Source organism: Ctenopharyngodon idella, chromosome 14 (assembly GCF_019924925.1).
Source record: "Ctenopharyngodon idella isolate HZGC_01 chromosome 14, HZGC01, whole genome shotgun sequence".
Classification (NCBI taxonomy): Eukaryota; Metazoa; Chordata; class Actinopteri; order Cypriniformes; family Xenocyprididae; genus Ctenopharyngodon; species Ctenopharyngodon idella.
This window is the reverse complement of record NC_067233.1, coordinates 879,342-902,912: the sequence shown is the minus strand read 5'-3', so window position 1 is coordinate 902,912 and position 23,571 is coordinate 879,342. Positions and strand designations below refer to the sequence as shown.

Here is a 23,571-nt window from a genome sequence, read left to right as displayed (position 1 = left end):
TGACAAAGCTACAAAACCAGTTAAAAAGTTAATGGCAGTTAGTTGGCTCAAACTTTTGGCCCTTATTGGCTGCTTTTTTCTTTATGGTTTAAGTTTACTTTTTTATTTTCAAATGGGTGACATTCGCATTGCGTCTTTAAATGTGAATGGCGCTAGAGATCGTGTAAAACGCTCGATGATGTATGAGATTGAGTCAAAAAAAAAAATTGATGTTTCACTTGTACAAGAAACACATAGTGATGTAACCAATGCTGTTGAATGGGAAAAAGAATTTAAAGGTCTCTCTTTTTTAAGTCATAAATCTTCATTTAGTGGAGGGGTTGCTATTTTATTTGCTAATAATTTTACTCCCTGTTCCATTGAGACGGAAGAGGTTGTGAAAGGTAGACTGCTAAAGATTCGAGCTCAGGTTGAGAATCACACTTTTGTTTTTATTTGTGTATATGCCCCAACTTTACCATCAGAAAGAATGGTGTTTTTACATGTTCTTGCTGAAACTTTGGAAAAATGTAATAGTGAAGAGTATTTAATTTTGGGTGGAGATTTTAATTGTGTGGAAAGTAACATAGACAGGAATCATGTAGAACCACATATGCCTTCTCGTAAACGACTTACTCAGATGGTTGAAACAAATGATTTATGTGATGTATGGAGGTGTCTAAATGGGAATTTAAAACAGTATACATGGACACATGCTCGTGATAACAGGTTGTCTTTAGCGAGATTAGACAGATTATATTGTTTTAAACACCATCTTAGCATTTTCAAGAACTGCTTCATAACCCTAGTTGGGTTTTCTGATCATAGTCTAGTTAAAGGTACAGTAACTTTAAACTTTGTCAAGCTGAAAAGTGCTTACTGGCATTTTAATACAAATTTATTAAGTGATGCACATTTTATAGATACGTTTAAATTCTTTTGGGAAAATTTTAGGAATGAAAAAGCAAGTTTTCAGTCTTTGCAAACATGGTGGGGGTTTGGTAAAACTCAAATTAAGCAACTATGTCAACAGTACACTCATAATGTCACAAAAGATATAATTAAATCTATTAGAGTGTTAGAGGATGAATTTCTGAAATTTCAAGAAGCGGCACAGTCAAGTGGAAATCAAACACATATTGAAGGCCTTTTTTTAAAGAAATCGGTGTTGTCTGACATGCAAAGAGTGAAAGCACAGGGAGCGCTAGTTCGATCACGATTTCAAGATATAGACCAGATGGATTTGCCGTCAAAATTCTTCTTTAGTCTAGAAAAAAAGAACGGTCAAAAACGTGTTATACATTCTTTATTTTCTGAGACTGGTTCTCTGATATCAGACCCTATTGAAATTCGTAAAAGAGCAAATGATTTTTATGAAAAACTCTATAGTTGTGAGCACGAGGAGAATCAGTCTGTTGAGCAGTGTTTCTTTGAGGAACTGCCAAAGGTCTCTGAGGACTCTAATGCAGCACTCAAGAGGGCTGTAAGCCTAGGTGAACTGCACGAAGCTCTCCAAAGCATGGAGAATGGTAAGGCTTCTGGGATAGATGGAATCCCAGTTGAGTTCTATAAAACCTTTTGGTCTGTGATAGGGGAGGATCTGCTGGCAGTTCTCAGTGACAGCCTAGTCGGAGGACTTCTGCCGCTGAGCTGTAGAAGAGCGGTCCTTACCCTTTTGCCGAAAAAAAGTGATGTGAGAGACATAAAAAACTGGCGACCTGTATCCTTGTTGTGCTGTGACTATAAGTTGCTTTCAAAAGTGTTAGCTACTAGACTAGGAAGGGTTTTGGAGGAGGTAATCCACTCTGGTCAGTCCTATTGTATACCTGGACGATCAATTTTTGATAATATCCATTTAATAAGAGATTTATTTGATGTTTCTAAAATTATGGGTATAGATATGGGTTTGATTTCCTTAGATCAAGAGAAAGCGTTTGATCGTGTAGAACATGACTATCTGTGGAAAACTTTACATGCATTTGGTTTTAGTTATGATTTTATTAGATATATAAAAGTTTTATACAATGACATTGAGAGTGTATTGAAAGTTAACGGTGGCTTATGTGCTCCTTTTAAAGTGTGTCGTGGAGTAAGACAGGGATGTTCTCTGTCTGGGATACTTTACACACTAGCAATCGAACCACTTTTAAATAAATTGAGAGTTATAGAAGGGGTATCTATACAAGCCAGTAAAAGCACTTTAGTTTTATCAGCATATGCTGATGATGTTGTCATAATAGTAAATAAGCAAAATGATGTAGACACATTATTAAAAACATTAAGGGATTTTGAAGTCATCTCTTCAGCTAGAATTAACTGGGGTAAAAGTGAAGCAGTGTTAATAGGAAAGTGGGAAAGAGGGGTTCCAACACTCCCAAATGGGTTAACTTGGAAAAAAGATGGTTTAAAATATTTGGGAGTGTTTATAGGAGACGAAATGATTGCTCAAAAAAATTGGGAGGGAATAATTGAAAAACTTAAAGGTTGTTTAATGAAATGGAAATGGATTGTAAAGAGTTTATCATATAGAGGACGTACCCTTATTATTAATAATTTGGTGGCCTCTTCTTTATGGCACCAACTGGCTTGTATAGACCCACCTGCATATTTACTTGGGAAAATCCAATCCATATTAATAGACTTTTTTTGGGAAAAAATGCATTGGGTACCCCATAATGTATTGTATTTACCAAAAGAAGAAGGAGGGCAAGGGCTTGTACATTTACAAAGTAGGACTGCAGCTTTTCGCTTACAGTTTATACAGCGATTCCTTACTGGCCCAGAGAACTTAAGCTGGAGGCCAGTGGCCAGTATGATTTTAAAGACTGCTGAAGGACTATGCTTGGATAAGCCTTTGTTCTTGTTGGATCCCAAAAAAGTCAACACATCTAGGATGCCGGAGTTTTACAGGAATCTTTTTAAAGTATGGGATGTTTAATCATTTCTATTGTTTCTATATTGATCCTATATATTAATCTCCAGTGATAAATTCACTTATTTGTGGAGTGAGGACGGATCCAGACTTGGATTGTAACTAGTGTCCTCAAATGCTCCTGTCTTGGTTTGTTCATATCATGAAGTTTCCATGATTTTGCTGGTGTATTAGTGACTGTGTGGCATTTATTAATGATTCATTTAACTCACACATGAACTGAACATGGATTTGAGTCATTTTCTCTTTCTCTCTTCAGTCTGAGTGGATGCAGTATTACAGAGGAACAGTGTGTCATCCTGACTTCAGCTCTGAAATCAAACCCGTCACACCTGAGAGAGCTGGACCTGAGCGGGAATAAAATAAAAAACACAGGAGTGAAGCACTTATGTGACGTACTGAAGGATTCACACTGTAAACTGGAGAGATTGAGGTCAGTAACATTCACATACAACAAAGAAAAAGTGTTTTGATATTGAATGAAACAGAATAAAGAGTTTTTTCTCCCCATTTCTCCTAATGTAGGTTAAGTGACTGTGATATGACAGATGAAGATTGTTCTGCTCTGACTTCAGCTCTGAAATCAAACCCATCACACCTGAGAGAGCTGAACCTGAGCTGGAATAAACTAGGAGACTCTGGAGTGAAAAACCTCAGTGATCTACTGATGAACCCACAATTCAAGCTGGAGAAACTAGAGTTAGTATCATTATACTGTACAGCAGTTACAGTGAGATTAAAGTTCACTGTTTAGTTTAAGACAACTGGACTCAAGTCACATCCAGGGCTTAAAAATGAGAAATTCAATCGTTTCACTCCGAGCAGAATCGGTATTTTAACGTTTATGTTCCAGCGTTCCTTCTGTATTATTAACGTTCCGAAACCGGTTTGATCAGAAAAATAACGGTTAATAACGTTATTTTTTATTATTATTATTTTTTTTTAACTTTGTTTGCATGTAGCCTACTTAATAATAATAATAATAATAATAATAATAATAATAAATAATAATAATAGTAGTAATAATACGTACAGCATTTTATTAATTAAAAAACAAAGAGTATTTGCCGTAGCCAATAGGCCTACAATTATCTTTTATAACGAGATTCTGTCTGAATGTAAACCTATTAAACAAAAGGATGTAAGGAACCCCGCATTGGCCCAAAAACTGAATCCGACGGCCTGGGTGAAGGTTAACGCGTGTATGTCTTTTCAGCGCCTCTGTGAAGTTTATTTAATTTCACTCGTTTAATCTGACTCCAATTTCAAATGATTCTCATTCTTAGGTTGTGTTTCCAAATAGAAATTAATCATTGGTTATGCATTAATTTAGATTTTTGATTATTCTGGTTATCTTATATCTTCAATTATTCGTTCACTGCAGTCCCGGTATCGCTTTAGAAAAGTCACTTCGGCCGACTGAGTGCTCTTCTCGGACACAAACTCGTCAGTTCTGACCTTAAACATTGGATGCAGGGTAAATATCTACCTTTAAGTCAGTCGCGCTCTGCTTACTCGTAACAAAAAGCATAGTTTTTATATATTTACGAAAACTGCAACTTATTTAAGGCAGCGATAGTCAGAAATCGAAATGGACTTAATTGATGTGCCCTATGCTCCATCTATTAAACCTTCCGTATGATCAATCCTGAACACAGATTTGCGGTAATACCTTCGCTTTAATCTACTAGAAATAATGAATTAAGAATAATACAGAATAAACCAAATATAATATTTTATTTGTCAAGTAAAAATGTATCATGCCAATTACATTACAGTTAGACAATTAGAAGCCAATTCAGAAATAATAAATGCATAACGTCAATTACCCAAAGAAATGCATATACATACAGTGATGTGTGAGTGTCTTCAGACATTCGCCCATCTCTGCACGGGGGCTTCTGGCTACAGATGATCCCGCATGACTGCTTTGCACTTTACCTTATATACAGACCAGAACAAAAGGGTTGTAAATATATATTACACCAACACCTGTTTTAGGGGAAAGGAGTGGGTTTTTCAACACCCAAAAGGAGAACAGAATTATCCTTAGTTTTCAATCTTCTTCATAATACCAGTGACTGCTGTGAAATTGAGACCATTTTACCAATCGCACCGAGACATTTAAAATGATACCAAACATGAAAGGAATAAACAATAGATACACCAGATACATTATACTTCTTGGAGAACTTTCAGTGACTTGAGTCAGGGGGAAAGGAAGGAGGGTGTGTGTGTGTGTGTGTGTGTGTGTGTGTGTGTGTGTTGGGGGGAGGGCTATTGCCTCCTGTAGATGTGTGAGGGCAAGGCGTTGTCCTATGCTATTTCTTTGAGATCTTCTCTCCAGATGAGTTTTATTGCTTTATTGCAGGTTTCTTGTTCTCAGTTTTTGTCTTAGCAGGAAAATCAAGTCTTACAAGGAAAAACAACGGTTTATAAATTAAAGTATTTTTTCCAAGATAATTTAAAATGTTTGTTGCATGGTTAAAAATACCGACGCTATTCCTGAGAGGAAAACAGATATGTCGCGTATACGTCGCATTTTATTGTAATAAACCTCTGATTTAACTTAAAGAGGTTTAATCAGATTAATGAAGGACAGAGGGTACATTACACCACCAGGACTTTATAGAAAATATAACCCTTATATAAAGAAGCATTTAAATTACTTCAACGAACATTTACTCAGCACACTCTCACTAGGACAAATGGCGTTACACAAGTGAAACTTTAACACTGCACTACACTGCACTCTAGTGGTTATTCCCAGCCATACACTGCACACTAGAAATCATGATCCAGCAATCAATTTAGAAAGTGAAAAGATCAGCGCCGCCCCCGTCCCGTACACAGAGTAATCATGTTCATAAAACTGTAAAACTCACAACTACAGCGTACACAATCACACATACACACAACACATGAAAAACAATTAAAATGTAAAACACTTCCCCATTTCCAGGAAACAAGACCCCACCCCGAGGTCTAGGGAAAGGAATCAGCCGTGCTGGGTGGTCAGTGTCTTCAAAGAGAGCACGCGCTCTTTTTCACTTCGTTCCAGTCCCGCAAGAGCGGCAATTAATCACAACGTCACTGGTCATTAATTAGTCCTTTGTGGCAGCACAATTCTCTTTAGAAATCACAATGTCTGTAATAGCTGTTGATCAATCCTCTTGGTGTAATAGAGTCTCTTTAAAACGCTCCTGGAACATGTGGCCAGCGCTCCTAAACACCCCCCACCATTATCTAACTACACACATACGATCTATCTAGGTATCTTCGTTGCCGGACAAACCCTAATGGTCTCGAGCAACACAAAGCGTACCCATATTCCCCTGAGCGCAAAAAGCCAGTCACGTTCACTCTGAAGTAATGAAGTAGATGAAGTAAAATGTTTACAAATAGCCTAGCCTATATAGCTTCTATTTTCGAGACGAATGCTAAACTATTATGTAAGCTTCACTGTACTTCACTCGCATTATCGACATCATCCTTCACATAATCACAGTCAGGCGGTGGTCACGGGTGGTAAACGGCAGATTGTAGACCTATTGCAGAATTGAATTGAGCAGTGTAATTGTATTTTACTTTAATATTTAACAGCTGCGATATCAAGTAGGCAATGCAAGAATTTGTGTGCGCGTGCGTGAGGCGCCGGCGCGACCACTGGAATTTGTTTTCCTTCAAGACAGTAAACTGTACTGTGTACTTTATGGTCATAGAGGTAAAAGCAAGACATAATTCATACATTTACAAAACACACTCAAATAACGAAAACAAGCAGAATGTCTGTTTCCTTTCCTAAATCTTTGGAGTGCGCCAAAATAAACCATTCGTTTTGTTAATAGATCCAATTATTTTTTAAATATTTTGCGTAGCCTATAGGCATAAATATTCCCTATTATTGTATATGTGTTATGTAGGCCTATAGTTTATTCTGTTTTCTCCGTTCACAGAAGCGCTGCAGGTGTGTGATGTGATGTTGTGTGAGCTCATGTTCTACTCTCCTGCAATTTTCGCTGGTTTCAAAACGCACAACAAGCTGCATTTTACTTGACATTCATTTTCACTTAAATGTAGGCCTAAAGCTTGATGGCATATATCATCGGAAAAACTAACGCCAGGGCATTGTGACTTACCTAACCTATGATGATTAGACAGCTGAGCCTCAGCGCGTCACCGCGGGCATTTCACACACTTTGGATGCGTCAGCGTCACATTTGCATAGACTTTACTATGTGAATTTGTGATTGGTTGACTGCCAAATCAAAATATTAAACAGAACGATAAAATAACATTATTAACCCGTTAATGGCCATTTCAAATTAGCGTTTCTGTTCAGAAAGATTAAATTTGATTTTATTTCCGTTTCTGGTTACGTTCCGGTCAAAATTTCGTTCATTTACAGTTTTCTTTTTCGTTCCTTGAACCGGTTCAGAGCCCTGATTCTGACAGAGTTACAGTTATACTGGACTAATGCTACTTTTCACTAAATCTTAATTTATTGAGCAAAATGTGTATTTAGAGGTTGTAAACTACACTTTAAAATGACTTAAAATAAATTGATTCATGTACAAAATTTTCTTATGTTGAAAATGTGAAATCTGTCCATATATATGTATACTTCTCTATTGTTTCTATATTGATCCTATATATTAATCTCCAGTGATAAATTCACTTATTTGTGGAGTGAGGACGGATCCAGACTTGGATTGTAACTAGTGTCCTCAAATGCTCCTGTCTTGGTTTGTTCATATCATGAAGTTTCCATGATTTTGCTGGTGTATTAGTGACTGTATGGCATTTATTAATGATTCATTTAACTCACACATGAACTGAACATGGATTTGAGTCATTTTCTCTTTCTGTCTTCAGTCTGAGTTACTGCAGTATTACAGAGGAACAGAGTCTCATCCTGACTTCAGCTCTGAAATCAAACCCATCACACCTGAGAGAGCTGAACCTGAGCTGGAATATAATAAAAAACACAGGAGTGAAGCACTTATGTGACGTACTGAAGGATTCACACTGTAAACTGGAGAGATTGAGGTCAGTAACATTCACATACAAGAATCAAAATGCTGAAAATCACTTCAACAGTTTAAACTAAAACACTTTATACTCAATATCTCATGAAGAGTCTGAGTTCACATTATATTTGTGTAAAATTCTTCACCTTAATGATTTGTTTGTAAGATAATCTCTCTTCCTCTGTTTGTGTCTTTCTAGTCTACAGCACTGTGGCATTACAGATGTTTCTTCTTTAACTCAGTCTTTGACTAAATCAAAAGCACTGCAGTTTTTAAAAGATCTTGATCTAAGACTGAATAAGATAGGAGACTCAAAGCAGCGGCTCCGTGACGTGCTACGAGACTCAAACTGTGACCTGAGGTGAGGAAACATCACTGTGATATTAACGATCTTCATTTACCTCTGATATGAGAACAAACCTTTCAGATATTCATGAAAGAAATTATCATTAAGCTTTAATGCAGCAAAGGGTTTGTGAGAGAAAATGTAAAGTTGTAATGTAAACAAAATCACACTGTCACAGCTTTATTCAACAACACCTGCTTTATTAACTGTCAGTAGAAGTGAATCATTTCAGTTTGAGAATAGATTTGTTCAGATTGTAGGAAACGCTGCACTCCTGCTGAAATCGGTGTATTCAGCTTCAGCTCACAGCGTCCAGCCTCACATGAGAAACGTCTCTGTCTCTAGAGTGTTTTTACTTTGACAAGAAACACGTCACACTACTTTACACTCACTTTACTTTCAGTGATTTACTAAGAGCCTTACAAACATGTTTAAACTGGAGGACAAACAGCTTTAACTAGTGGAAATTTAACTCAGAATAACATTTGTATTTCTCGCTGTGGTTTATTCCATACGCCGTACACTCATTAGCATGTGTTTCTCCTTCACAGTGACTCAATAGGAGTCGCAGGTCCTTCTGCAGTCACACCAACACAGACACACAAACATATGAACGTCATTCATGTTTTAAATATATTGTATTTAAAACAAATTGTTTGAGAAATATCTCTGCAAGATCATGTAAAGTCAGTAATTAATCTGAATACAGGAATTTAATGTAACTTATTTTTACTCAAAAAACAGTAATTGAAATATATTAAGTAATTTACACTTTGTTCCACTGAACACTGATTGTTTTCTCTTCTGTTCCTCCTTACAGAGTAGATGAAGATTAATCACCAACGTCCCTGATTGATCGTTTACATCAGTTTAAATCTGTGAAATGATCATGAGAGGATCAGTGACCATCAGATGATCCACAGAAGAGCCTCTACTGCGTCTATGAGGAGAAATAAATGTGTGATTAATGTGTAAAAAGCAGCATGTGTGTTAGAAACATGTGATATTGAATGATTAAACTCATCTATAATGATTAAAATGTTTCTAATCTTAAATATGATTTAGTACATAAATGTATCATATGATATAAAGTAAGTCTACAATGTGAAATTCGCATGTTAAAAAAAAAAGTTTTCAAACCTTTTTATGCACAGAATATGTTTATTTTTGCTATTCTGTTTTATTTTATAATATTTTATGTCTGTATCTGTTGTTAAAGCACAGATCTACAGTATATTGTGTTTGTTCTGTGGATGGAGTCTCTTCTCCTCTACAGACCAACTAAACATTTTACCAGTTAACAGTATTTTGTTCCTTCACTTGCTCTGGTCTAGAGAGTCTAATGCATTTTGTTTAGAAATTATAATCTTCTCTTTCACCACATTTACATTCACATGGAAATAAAATGATAAATATACAGTTAAGAGCAGCTATTTTTGTATGAAAAGTTCACTTTATTGAAGCTTCATAAGCAGATGCAGAGATTCTCCTGCTGAACCTCATGTGCTGTTGTGGGTCAGTTTGACCCGTTTTGATTTTTGAGTTGTTGGAAATATCAGTTAACCTGTTTTTTGTTTTTTTTCTTTCCTTGAAATTTTGTGCCTTTTTTTTGTGACAATTTCAACACTGTGTTTTGACACACAAAAATTTACAAAATCTACACAAAAATCACATTTGTGATGTTCGTGGGTCAGTTTGACCGGCACATTTTAAAGTTCTAGGGCAACTGTGCAGTTTTAAACTACCCTAGTGAAGGTAAAAAGGACTTTTCTCACTTATTTCAATACTGAAAAATATTTAGTCAGCAACATATGATAAAAAAATAATTTCTCAATCGTTTAATCTATCTGAAATACTATATAACCTACGGAAGAGGATTAGGACTAAACAATAATAAAAATAAAACCATCTCAAGATTAGTCATTATAATGCGAGATTAAACTCAGTTTTTCCAAGGAAAAAGTTGAAATACAATGTTGAGAATAAACTTACTAAATTGAGAATAAAGTCGTATTTCGAGAAAAAGTCAATGTCGAAAATAAATGCGCATTCGATCAGTGTCCATTATATACTGATAGAGAACATGACAGATCACTTAGTCAAAATATATTTTAGGCTTTCAGTAACAAAGTGTTACATCTATAACAAAACTCCAACTACTCTGGGTAAGAGGCTGTTATAAATCTGAAATTTGGGTGGACTCAGTAACTAACCATAAACAGACAGTTTGAAACCAAACAATTAAGCATCATGAATAGTTTATATATCATATGAAAGTATAGCACAATTTTATGCAAATTTCTCTGCAATTTTATGCAATAGCATGCAGGAAATGCACCAATCAGTGCGCACGCAGTGCTCACATGACCAATGGAGCACAGGTGGTAACCCTTAACCTGTCAGGAAAGCACACACAAAAAGAGAGAGGGAAAAAAAAGAAAAGAATGAGAGAGAGAGAATAATACAGATGCAAATAACACTTTATATAAATAACAAAAAACAAATTAATATGACCTTGGACGTAGAAAAAGAAATACTATCAGCTTTAGCTAATTATAACTGAATAATTATTAGCATATGAACATTAAAGAGTATTTTCAAGCTTCTGGATCTTTTTAGAAGAAAAAACAGTCCAATTTGTGCAATCAATGTTCTCGCTTAATAACAACCAGTGGACGAGAAGAAATGAGACTTTCAGGAACAACTTAACATGAAAAAACTCTTAATGTGTCTTAATGTACTGAGACAGTGATATTAAAAGACAAACTCAGTAAACATCATACTAATAAAGCATAATATCTATGAGCAGATGAGCCCAGAATATGAACAACACGTTTAATTACATGTTAAGTGTTTTCCTCCCATAGAAAACTGTGATAAAGAAAACGTCTGCTCACTTCTCCAGGTGGAGCGTTTCTTTTCAAAAACTGTTTCTTCAATGATTTCCAAGTCTTTTTCCTCCACCTAATCATTTACCATATGATATGGAGATCTGACATACCTTATTTTAATTATTCACAATTATAAGTTCTGAAATTTCCACTTAAATTACTAATAGTAGCTATAATTTCTTGACAAAGAGTAGTGAGTAGATTTATATTCATTTCATTTATATATTGAACAAGTTCAAACTAAAGTACAACAGTAGGGCAATAAACATTAGTTGAACAGAATTAACTTCACTTTAGTCCTGAGACTCGACTAGGAAGATCATATCAGAAGACAAAATTAAACAAGCATATAATAATTATGTTGAGTGGATGAGTGGAGTTTTCCTGTTTGACAGATTAAAACATGAGAATATCTTGAACTTGTGTTAACCACAGACCATATTTCAGGGATTTAACCAGAAACCCACTGACTTTGGGCCGATGGAAGCAGAAGTGCTGAAATGTGAACTCAGTTGTGGGTTTGAGGACTCATTCCTGTATGGCAGCGTATCTCCATCAGTCCATGGAGTTGTCTGCCCACGCTGAAGCTCTGCGGTCTGGCTGTCACGTACTCCAGAAGGTCTGGAGCTCCAGGCGTCAGAGCTCTGTTGATCAACACAACACAGGAGGTAGAGAGCAGATTCCCTCTCTGTAAGGCCAGCAGGTCTTGAAGGTAAAGCTCAGGGTCATGATCCATTAGAACCAGATCCAGACCATCATTCCCAGTGTGAGAGGGTAAAGAAGAGATGGCCTCAGCCGAGGAGCATGTCAGCACCTGAAACTGAGCAAGAACATGCTGAGCTCATTTAACCATGGTTAACAATAATGAGTAAGATATTTCAGTAATTAACTGAATTAAGGAAATGCACTACAGATCAAACTAATGATCAAAATCCTTCTATTACGGAATGAAAGCGATGATGTAACACCTGCTGGTTTTTGAAGCCTGCCACTAGTATGATCTCCTCCCCTCGATCTGCTGTCAGAGGATCCAGCTCTACAGTCAGCAGTTTTCCAGACGGAGGGAGCAGACGCAGAATCCTGACGGAAGCGTAGCCACAGTGTGTCCCCAACTCCAAAACCCTCAGCGGAGCTTCACGCGTCACAATCTCATCCAGAAACGCTCCTACAGCGACAAGAGAACATGTTACTCCAGAGCAGAAGATTAGAGGAATATTATCTGTTCAAGAGCTTGATGAAATAAAGCATTAACAGACTCCAGTGCCTGACCTTTCTGAGGGCCAATGTTGGAGGAGGCGTGTGTGGTGGAGTAGAGGTCAAAGGTCAGCAGAACACTCTGAGCCTGTCCGTGGGTGCAGTTGGAGAAGACATAGGCGTGAGTGGAGCTGACACAGACCTTCCTGTGAGAAAGCTTCAGTATGCCAGAATACACCTGACGGCACAGGGCCGACAGCGGTGAGCGGAAAAGAGCCGTCATCACGGCCACAACCGGGAGCAGAGGCACGGAGAACACCAGCAGAGACATCACTGACCATCAGTGACCTAACAGGAGCAGAGGAGCGGTCAGGACAAGAGGCATTCTGGGAAACCTTAAAGTCACGATGAAACGGGAGAAGCCACAGTGACAGAGGGGAAAAGCTGCCCATAACTGCTGGTCTAGGATCAGTTTTCTCTGTAATAATAACATACTGGCCAAACAGATTTGACAAATGATCCAGTGCGTATCTGTGTTTGAGCTCTGAAGAACGTCAAAGGTTTCTATTTACAATGTGTTTTGCAGTGTTGAGCAGTGTAGCCAATCACATTCATATCTGTTGATTTCTTCAAAATGCAACAGCCAATCAGAGGTGTTTAAGTTAGGAATGAACAAAAACAGCACACTTGAAAATCCTCTCATTATAACAAACAATCATGTAAATCAGAGGCTCATTGTGCCGTCAGCTTCAGTGATTATAACAGAACTTTGTGAGATCATGATGAAGGTTTTTATTGATGATAAAGGGAGCGCTGTCTGTACGCTTCTTTCTGCCACGCCAAATCCCTCATACAATCCTTTTGTTCAAATTAACAGTGGTTTGTGAATGTAGACGCTTTAATAAGAAATAATTGATCAGGAGTGTTTATGCTGGGATGTTAGGTTGACACGTAACCTGAAACTATTTAATGGAAATCTATGTAAATGTGTTTTTAAAGGGGAAGCGCATCTCTTACCCTGGAGCTGGTTCAGCCTCCGTCTATGATCTGAAAATTATTACACAAAATGGAACTTGAAACATAATTATATTTATAAATGACTATCACTCTGAGACTCAAAGTCTTGGTACACTTCAGTATGATACAGACGTGTTTTATTGCTATTTGGTATGAATTGTTTTTATTATTGTGTTAGTGGAATAGAAGAGCTTTTGTGACTCAGATGTAGGCTGGACTATCTTGTGTTGTTGTTGTTTTAATATTTCAGTTATAATAAATACGGCTTGTTATTGTTTTGGTTGATTTCTGTTTCTCAGATCATAAAGTCCTTGTATGAAAACGAAATTCTGATTCAAGATTATGAAGAACATGAATTTAAAACAATAATGATGTGCACCGATTAAATCATTTAGAATAAACACTGAAATATTACATAAAAAAATTAGAAGTGTCAGTTTTGATGGACTAAATGATGGAGAAGTCCTGCATACGTCACCAGAGAGAAGTGTGTCATTTCACCGGAAGATCCAGTTATGGCTTTTTAAAAAATATATATAAATATTCATTATTTTTATTTACTTTTTTAAATGAACAAACTCATGCATGAATCGTTCACAATAAGATCTATAGCATGCATTTTGAAAATGTACAGTATATGAAGATAAATCAAGATTTAGCAGTTCCAGGTTTAGTTAAAGGGACAGTTCACCCAAAATATGTTATTATTTACTTATTATTTATCCATCTAAACCTTTCTTTTAACCACATGACATAAACAATATTCATGTCAACATTATTTTAGTGTGAATGAAGCTCGCTAGTGATCGCTTAGTAACCATCCCTTTATAAAGTAATAGTCTTGCTATGACAAACATGAAGTCTAATTGTTATGTATCATAATTGAACGTGTAAAAAACAAAATGGCAAATAGATGCAGAACTTACCAGTGACATGAACACGAAGCTCTCGCAGTGTGTGTGTGTGTGTGTGTGTGTGTGTGTGAAGATAAAGAGAGGCTGACACTCACACCTGTTACTGTCGGACTCACCTGACACACCGAACAAGAGGATCAGATCTGTTTATCACGGAAGTGTTCGAGAAACCTTAAAGGTACAGGACACTTTTAGACAAGATTGAAGTTTGATCAGCGGTTTTCAGTCTGGAGTGACAGGAGATCTGTAGAAAAGTAGGGGGGAAAGGTAAATTCATTAATTATCAAATACATTATAAAATGAAATAAATGTAAAAAAAAAAAGAAAAAAAAAAGAAAAGATTAAAACAAAAACTATTAGTTAATCATTAATCTATTAAATATAATTAATATTATAAATACAAATTAGATTTAACAAATAATATTTTTAGATGTATAATAGGCCTATAAATCTTTCAGTTTATAAACTGGTTGTTTATAAAATACCTGTGTCTTTTAAATGATGATCATATTTGGGACATCTGAAGGATTGAAAGCTGCAGTGTTAAACTCTTTTCAGAAAGAAAGTTATTAGCTCCTCCGGGAATAATTTTCTTAGACATTTGTGACAATAAACGTTTAATCTTTTCAGTTTATTACTTGCAAGCAATGTCGCTTAACATAACAAAAGAAAGTCGCCTCAGCAATCTCTATAAAATTGATTTTTAAATAATCCTCATTCAGTAACCACAAATCACCATGATTGGTCTGTACTGATCAGCGCTTAGAAAAGTAACATGTAACACGTGACAACTTAGTCACTTCAGCATAATCATGTAATCACTAATAACGGCAAGAAATTACAAATTTCATTAAGAAACAGTGACGATTAAATACACGACCAGAGAACGTATTATGCAAACTAATCGCATCTGACTAATTAGACACAAAGTCCAGATTAAAGCCCCGCCCATACTAACAGTAGCTCGTCATGTCCACTAGATGGCAGTGCGGCATCAAACACAAGGAGATCTGACCTGAAGTGAATGACATCAGCTGATTTCACTGATTTTTATTTTTTTTTTTGCTACAAAGTTATCTTTATTGTATCTCAGAAGCATACTTATACATGAGCACCTGTTATTGTTTACAAATAACATCACCAGTAACACAGTAAACATGGATCAACATTGGTTTACTGCCTCTAATGTCAATTTAAAGTGTTGAATTTAATTTAAAAAAATGTAATAATGTAAATAAATGTTTGATCTTGTAAGCAGTGACAATTCTTTTTGGAACAGTTGTGTGTGAATATTTGAATGTATCTGATCCTAATATGTGTTTATTGCTTATTTAAGAAAGTTCTTATGAAATGAGGCTCCTGGAGCAGGGCGGGTAAAGCGGGCGTGCGCGTTGGGCGGAGCTGGGAGGCAATGCTCGACTCCGATTGGTTGTTTGGGCCGGTGGGCCGTGCTGGAACGCGAAGCTGCGTTCTGATTGGCTGTCTGAGGCGCACCGCGTCTCTCATCTCGAGTGCGGCAGCAGCGCAGCCCTGCGTCACGACACACACACGCGCACACGCGCACAGTCCTGAAATAACTTTACCTGGCGAGTTGCGTGTCTCTCCGTCACTCAGCGCGCGTGAGGTGGGGTTTACTGAGGCACAGGCTCTAAATGGCGAGTCGAGGTTCGGATGCAGGACGACATCTTCCTCTGCAGCCTCATCATCATCATCATCATCATCACACCGAACCGGCGCCAGAACCTGCTGTCCGCGAGGCGCAGAGATGGATAGAGGTGCGTGACGTCATGCCACTGCGTTATTTGGGAATACAGTGTCTGTATGATGCGCGTGCTGAAGCTGTGCACGCGCAGGTGTCTGCTGCTGTATGTAGAAGGTTTTAGTCATTCTGTTCACCTGTTGACATGAATCAGCTCTCATCTGAAGGGATTGTTACTCTGTAGGAACCGGTCCTGATGGGATCAAACCAGAATCCTATAAGGATCCAAATAAGATCTGAATTTCACTTGATCTCGTTGAATCATTAGTTCAGGTGTGATAGATTATAAGGTTATAATTACACTGGAATGATTCAATTTTTGTGTTGACAAAGTTGAGGTTTGTCAAAAAATCCTGAAGGAATTCCAGTGGGATTTCTTTCATTATTCAGAATCACTCCTGATGCAGGAATGGTCAGTAAGAATCTAATAAGATCCTGTTTTATTTATTCCAGTTCATTTTCTGTTTATCCAGTTGGATTCCATTAGCATTCCTTTAGGATTTTAAAGGGTTTGTGCACAGATTCATTCCTTTTGCAGGATTTTTAGACATTAGTTTGGAATTTAAAGTCACAATGAAACGGCATATGTCAGAGAGAAATGGATTATGGAAAGAAATGCAGGTTGGGAATTGGTTAATATCCATCGGTTGATTGTTGAGTGGAGGAAGATCTGAACGAAAGAGGCGTCACGTTCAGAGTTCAGTGGCGGGACAGATAGACATAAAAATGTCATGGTGCTTCATACTCGCCCATTTTTGCATTCATCTCGAGATGACTCTGGAGAGACACACAGTGTTTAAGAGATTAACGTAAGCTCAAATGGTTAACTGTCTTTGATCATTGCCAGTGTCGTGTGTTCAGGTCGACCCGCAGTGGTCATACCCAGTGCCAGATGCCCCAAATAACTGTTTATTGAAAAGCACAGGCCTCAGCGAGAGGCTTTTGTGAGCGGAGCTCAGAGCAACAAAGCTTTTGTGTCCATTGTGTGGTTCTGCTGTGATTATCGTATGAAACTGGAGTGTTTTACAGCGCAGGGTTAAGGTGTGTCTCTTTTTATTTTTCATCTAGCACCTATGTCAACCTTCTCGAGCAAATGTAAACAGACGATCCAGATAAATGTTCCAGATAAATGTTGTTATACTTGCTTTAACCCAAAACCTAATGAATGATTGTTTTTCTTGTGGGAGTCAACAAAGAGCATGTGGATTGTGATGTTGACATATAAAATGTTAGATGATTAGAGAAAGATCTGAGAAAGGCTGTTCCGGGTGGTCGCCAGAGTGTTGCTAAGGTGTTCTAAGTGGTTGCTAGGGTGTTGCTGAAGTGGTTGCTAAAATAACAGTGTAATAGTTCTCTGTAGCAAAACTAGTGTGGGATGAATTATGCATCAAACTTTCCCTGCCAGAGTTTTTAAAAAAAATGTTGGCAGCCAACGCCAGCATTTTTGATAATTTTCTCAAAACTTTCATGACCCCCAGAATATTATGTTGTATGAATATCTGAACATGCAATAGTATATCAAAAGAAAGAAGAACAGAGCCTCTGCTTTAACCAAAACAAAACAAAAACATTTTATTCTAGCTTCATGCATTATATTTTATAAACACTTTCATGAAAAGTTTCATAAAATAAGCAACATTTTGACAAAAAGTTGAGAAAATCACGTTTTTGTCAGACTTCGTCAGGTTCAGAGTGATGATCAGAACACAGATGGAGTAGATCGAGTCCATCAAAGCTTCAGTCGTTTCCTCTTCATGGTTCATTCAGTAACATTAGACAGTTTTGATTTATATGCTGTTTAATGTTTGATGATCGTGTTTATGTGCGTCAGCAATGCTTCAGTCGCTTGTTTCTGCTTCTTCTTCTCCTGTGTTTTGAGCCGGAGATTTTATACTCTTTCAGAAGATGTGTAATAGCGCCCCCTACAGTATAACAGTCAAAATATGGATTGATGGAAAGTTCTGTCAACGGCGGGGAAAGAGTTGGCTTGACGAGCACAGTTTTTCAGGGTGGGACATATCAAAAAGCTCTTTTGTTTTTGTTAAAGTTGCCAATATTTTTTTTTAAGTCAAGCCTCTGGCAAAGCAGTATTTGGATACTTCAGAAAACATTTAATTAGACAGAAAATCTGATGAGAAGCTGAAATGCAGAATGATGTCATCAGAATTGTTGGTTCATATTTGTGGTAGAGAGAGACTGTACATTTTCAACGCATATATCTTCTAAATGGGAATTTTGATTTTGTGGAGACCTAAATATTGTAAGTAAAACAGTACTTGTCAGAAACAGTCAGCATAACTGATAATTTCAGTCCAAACAAAAACCTTAAATCTGTGTTGAAAGATGACTAGTCTAAACTCAATCTCAAATCTAAATTGACCCTTTTTAATTGATTAAAGTGCCCCTGTGCTGTTTTTAAAGGTTCCTAATTTTGTTTTGGAGTCTACAACAGGTTCACATGCATCCAAGATCAAAAACACTTTGATTTTCTCATCATATCCACTGCAGCATCAGCTCTTTTCTCTCAGTGTCTGAAAACAGTTCGTTCGAAGCTTCATTCTCCTTTCTGAGAGCTGCTCTGCTCTGATTGGTCAGATGGCCCACTCTGTTGTGACTTGTCGACCGTTTACAGTGCGTGTCAGAAACAAAATGACCATTACCATATCTGAATTTCAGCTCTGGATCTTCCTCAGTGATACACAGTGATACAAACAGTAATGATGGCATTGTTGTTTTCCGTATCAGTTTCAGCTCTAGTCCTCATCCTTTTGATGTGCATCAAAGTGGATTTGCTTTGGCAGCAGAAAACAGCGTCAACATGAACAACACGAACCAAACTCTTGTGTGGCAAAGGAGACGCTGTTCACTGGCAGCTGATCAATCAATCAGTCATTCAATCAATCAGTCATTCAATCAATCAATCACAGAGCAATTTTAAACATAACCGAGGTTGACCAAAGTGCTTTACAATGAATAAAAGAATCACAATGAATTAAGAGGGAAACAAGATAGAGAAACAAAATAAACAAACATTAGGCAATTAACAATATACAACAAAGACCTAAAATAACATGATTAATGAATGTTAATTGTCAAGGAGAATAAATATATCTTGAGATAGTATTTAAAAGCAGATGGGGCGTGCCTAATGTAAAGAGGAAGGCTATTCCACAGTTTCAGTCCAGCAGGAGCGAAAACAAGATCACCATGATTTTAAAGTTTAACTTTGGGGGCAGTGAGTAGGCCAAGGTTACAGGATCTTAGGGTTCGAGAAGGGGAATAATCCAACAGCAGCTGAAGAGAGATGCTGTAAAAAAGATAGATTTGGGGGAGCATATACAGGGAAAACAACACCGGTCCCAGGATTGATCCCTGCAGAACACCACAACCAAGAGTTATGTTGGAAGATGAGTGATGCCCCAGACGAACAGTAAACCATTTATTTGACAAATAAGAGTGAAACCACTGTAATACATTACCACGAGGATCCCACACAAGTCTCCAGGCACGACAGGAGTGTGTCGCGGTCAACCAAATCAATTGCAGAGATCTAAAACTACTAGAGCCATAAATTTCCCTGAATCAGAGAGAAGAAAGATGTCATTTGAGACTCTTAAATGAGCAGATTCAGTGCGATGTAAAGCTTTAAAACCTGATTGAAAAACTTCATTGGTAGAATTATCTGACAAGAAAGATTTTAATTGAAACAGTACAATGATCTTTGAAATAAAAGGAAGGTTTGAAATATGCAAAAATTTGGAAAGAGATGTAGGATCAAGATTCTGTTTTTAAGATACAAAGCTGAGATCTGTTCATTGATAAGCTTCAGATTTGAGATGGTCAGATCAAACTTTTAAGATGTTCTTGTTTGTTCAGATGCATTGATGCACAGCTCACTGCACACAGTGTCGAGGGAGTGATCATTCCAGCAGTAGAAGATGTTATAAGTGGCCTGAGGGTCACAGTAAACGCAGTGTCATCTGATCTGCTAACATGCATGTGGACGATTCATCTCGCAGCTGCATGATCAGTTGCATATCCAGACTGATGAGAAAGAAAGAATAAAAATAATAATGGTGGAGATAATGAAGAATGGTGTTAAAAAGTCAGGCAACAACTTGACTGAGGACAGCAGTGCTCCTGCCAATAATGAATTCATTTCATTTGTTATAATCTCGGGTGTGCAGACATGCATGTTTCCATGCGGGCTCAGTGCCAGTCCTGAAGAGCCGTGGAGAGGGTCATGCGGGGTGACGGCGTGTGTGCGTCTCTTCGCTGACTCGTGTGATGCCACTCGGAGGGGCGGGACTTTGCAGGAATCGATGAGACATTCCCTGGAGCTGTTTTGGAAAATGAGGGAGGTTTGTTCAGTATTTATGGCATTGTCTGTCATGATCCTCTCAGATGGTTTGACTAGGACTGTGTTTGTACATGTGTGCCTACATTTATTTACTTTGCAAAACCAATTTGATTAGTTGATCAAGCAGTTAAATGGTAGTTACAGGACATAGAAAGTGACAGAGATAAAATATTGTAACTTAGATCGAAGATATGATACTCACTGTCGTTCCAAAGCTGTATGACTCTCTGGTTCGGTACAGTAACAGTCTGAACTGTTCTCTATTTTACAACAAAAGTGGCTTTATATTGTCAAGCAGCATGAAATTAGCATAAAAGTTGTCTTTACCAGTTTTGCTCTCTGAGATTTTCTTGCTCTCAACATGCAAGAAGCAATGAGATTTGACATCATTGGCATCAAACCTGGTGCAGTGCGTCTTACAGCAGCATGTCTGAATGAACACGAGCGTGAATGAGGTCTGAGATCTTCAACAAACAACTTAAATCTGCTTCTGCTCTGAGTTTGGAGTGACATGAACATGAGAGTTTTGTCCCTTTAAGGATAACACAGACTGAAGTGTGACGATAGAGGGATCTGAGAGAGGATCATGAGGATGTCCATGGGAATCATTTATTTTTTTCCTCAGACATATTAAAAAAATAATTTTCATAAATGGCACTCACACATACTTTCATGCAGTAGTTTATTTTTCTTTTTGTAGTGGAAAGGAACTGATTGGGTAATGAAAAGCAGGTGTTATGCATCAGAATGCTGTCAGACAGTCTCTTGCTGTGTTCGAAATCGCCCCCTATACCCTCATTCACTATTCCCTACATTACTCCACTAATATAGTCCACTTGAGGAGTAAATGAAACGAGTGAGTGAATTCAGACACTGAGTGCACCGGAAGGGCTGCCGATTTCACATAGTTTGTGCTACTCTTTAATAATCTTTTGAAATAGCAAACTGGCAGCTCCAGTAGTAATGAATATTTATGTTGAACTAGCATGTTCAAACCTTTTAAATGATCAATTAAAAAGGAATTTATACCTGTATGATAATGCTGGACCAGCGTGGTTTGGAAAATGAATGGATGACTGATTCCGCTGCGGGCACCATCTCCTGGCGAGACGCGGGAATTCATTCAGCGCGCGACTCTCACAGTGCATTATGGGTATTCTCTAGCCGTTGAGCGTGCATCGGTTGTACACTCGTTACTGCAGTGCATTGTGGGATTGAATGAGTGCACTCAACATCGTCCACTATGGTTTCAGACACCACTACAAATGGCTGTCCCCTCAAATAGTGCCCTATTTAAGGGTATAGGGGGTGATTTCGGACACAGCCACCGTGTGTGAATACACCCTCTTCCCTACTATATAGTGTGCATCAAACATTAGGAGAGAAGTGTCTTAAGTATTCTTAAAACAGTAGTTGAAAAGCACCTGCATGACCTACTATTTCTGCAGTGTTTTGAAATGTGCATTCAAAGGACACTTTACTTGTGTGTGTGTGTGTGTGTGTGTGTGTGTGTGTGTGTGCTGTAAGTGGGACAGAAGTGATGTACTCATGGGAGCTGGGCTCTTTTTGCTTATCAGGGGAAACTGCCGCTTGTGTGAACCGTAGACACACACACACACACACAGTTATCCACACACTCTCTCACAGTGACACTCAAACACTGCCCAGTCCAGATCTTTAGTGGCGTTTGCTAAGGCAAGCGTTACTATTACTATTGGTCATACTTTGAGATGGAAGAGAGATCAGCAAATCCTTAAAGTCACCATGAAATCAAAATGGACAATTTTTATTTTTTTATGGAATATTGCAGTGTTTATTCTAAATGATTTATCGGTGCACATCATCATTATTGTGTTAAATTCATTTTCCTCGTAATCTTGAATCAGAATATCTTCTCCTCCCTCTTGCAGCATCTCTTCTCTGATGATGGGGGCGGGGCAACCTGTCACTCACATGAGATCCACCAATAGCAAACCACAACCATCCAATCAATTCCCCACAGACAAAATCAAGCCCCGCCCTACATTTGTTCTTGTTTGAGAAGCGTTTCAATCGGATATACGACACTATAGAGAAGAAAAGATGAGCACAACTTCCGTTTCATGCCGACTTTAACTATTTATATTAAATTTAATAGAGTAACTAACTAACTTTGCTTGTTTGTGCTACAGACAGGTGTTCATTTACTAAGTACTCTACACAGTTTTCACCAGCCCTCCAATAACAGACATGCACTGAAGGGGGAACCGGAGCTGGATACAAGGAAATCATAGAGATTTGGGCCAGTAAGGGGGTTTTCACACGTTTGCTGTGGTGCGAGTTCGAGTGTGATTGTTCCCGGCACCAACACCTCACCTCAACCTCTCCAGAATCATAGTGATGAGTTCTGCTCACGCTGACTCTAGTTTTCTTCTACTCCGTTGCACTTAAGTCACATTTATTTGTATAGCGATATTCACAAAGCACACTGTTTTAAAGAAGCTTTACAGAAAAACTCTGAGGTTAATGTTTATAATATTTTATAGTTGCATTTGGCATACTAGATCTGAGTGATCATATAGTTTACATTTTGTGGCAATACAAGCGATCAAGCAGTTGAGAGATGCCTCGTGTCTTGCTCTCACTCGTCTTTCTGGTTTCTGTTTTCAGTTTGTTCAGAATTTGACTATAAAATGAGCTGCAGAGAGACGGAGCAGCGCTCATCTGATCTTCGGTGTTTTACCTGTTCTGAAGGGTGGTTTCTAGGGACAGTACTGTGATTTCACTCTAGTACTTCTGGTTGAGTTCTGGTTGAAGTCTGGTGTGATTTGCTGCTGATATGAAGGCAGTCGTAGTAAATGACGGAAATGAACAGCTCTGATGTGCTTTAAGCAGACAGATACACATTTATGTAAGTTCTGTTCAGTTCATCTTCCTTGTTCTAGAGCTTTAGAATGATTAAGGGGCTTTTACACCGGTGTGTTTACATGGCTTTCTGAAATCATCGGATGCCAGTGTTTCATATGGCACACACTGATGTCACTGATAGTTAAAGTTGGCTCGTATGATGAATGTGAATCGTTTTTGTGAATGCAAATCAGGTTATGTGTTTATAAATCATATTTTGTTAGACTGTCTCCAAATGAATTTACTAACAGTGGGAATGTTCT

At 37.8% G+C, this 23,571-nt stretch overlaps 3 protein-coding genes across 20 annotated transcripts in view; 2 read left to right on the top strand and 1 right to left on the bottom strand.

The window, feature by feature from the left end:
* Positions 1 to 9,706, top strand: part of LOC127525781 (uncharacterized) — a 231,807-nt gene extending 222,101 nt beyond the window's left edge. The window contains exons 58-62 of the mRNA XM_051918719.1: positions 3,171 to 3,344; positions 3,437 to 3,610; positions 7,787 to 7,960; positions 8,141 to 8,302; positions 9,108 to 9,706. Of these exons, the coding sequence (XP_051774679.1) occupies positions 3,171 to 3,344; positions 3,437 to 3,610; positions 7,787 to 7,960; positions 8,141 to 8,302; positions 9,108 to 9,123 (700 nt within the window). The 3' untranslated portion in view covers positions 9,124 to 9,706. The remainder of the gene's footprint in view (positions 1 to 3,170; positions 3,345 to 3,436; positions 3,611 to 7,786; positions 7,961 to 8,140; positions 8,303 to 9,107) is intronic.
* Positions 1 to 14,407, bottom strand: part of LOC127494021 (transmembrane O-methyltransferase homolog) — a 124,262-nt gene extending 109,855 nt beyond the window's left edge. The window contains exons 1-4 of one of the 3 annotated variants that reach the window (XM_051859545.1): positions 14,316 to 14,407; positions 12,448 to 12,720; positions 12,147 to 12,343; positions 10,750 to 11,998 (exon numbers count right to left, since the gene is read on the bottom strand). In XM_051859545.1, coding sequence (XP_051715505.1) covers positions 11,687 to 11,998; positions 12,147 to 12,343; positions 12,448 to 12,703 — 765 coding nt within the window. In that variant the 5' untranslated portion in view covers positions 12,704 to 12,720; positions 14,316 to 14,407 and the 3' untranslated portion in view covers positions 10,750 to 11,686. Of the gene's footprint in view, positions 1 to 10,749; positions 11,999 to 12,146; positions 12,344 to 12,447; positions 12,721 to 14,315 lie in introns of those variants that run through there. The other 2 variants (XM_051859547.1, XM_051859546.1) reach the window with 2 other exon arrangements.
* Positions 14,408 to 15,829: 1,422 nt separating this feature from the next.
* Positions 15,830 to 23,571, top strand: part of limch1b (LIM and calponin homology domains 1b) — an 81,248-nt gene continuing 73,506 nt past the window's right edge. For 5 of the 16 annotated variants that reach the window (XM_051859820.1, XM_051859823.1, XM_051859819.1 and 2 more), the window contains exon 1: positions 15,832 to 16,078. In XM_051859820.1, the coding sequence (XP_051715780.1) occupies positions 15,956 to 16,078 (123 nt within the window). In that variant the 5' untranslated portion in view covers positions 15,832 to 15,955. Of the gene's footprint in view, positions 16,079 to 23,571 lie in introns of all 16 variants that reach the window. The other 11 variants (XM_051859828.1, XM_051859829.1, XM_051859825.1 and 8 more) reach the window with 4 other exon arrangements.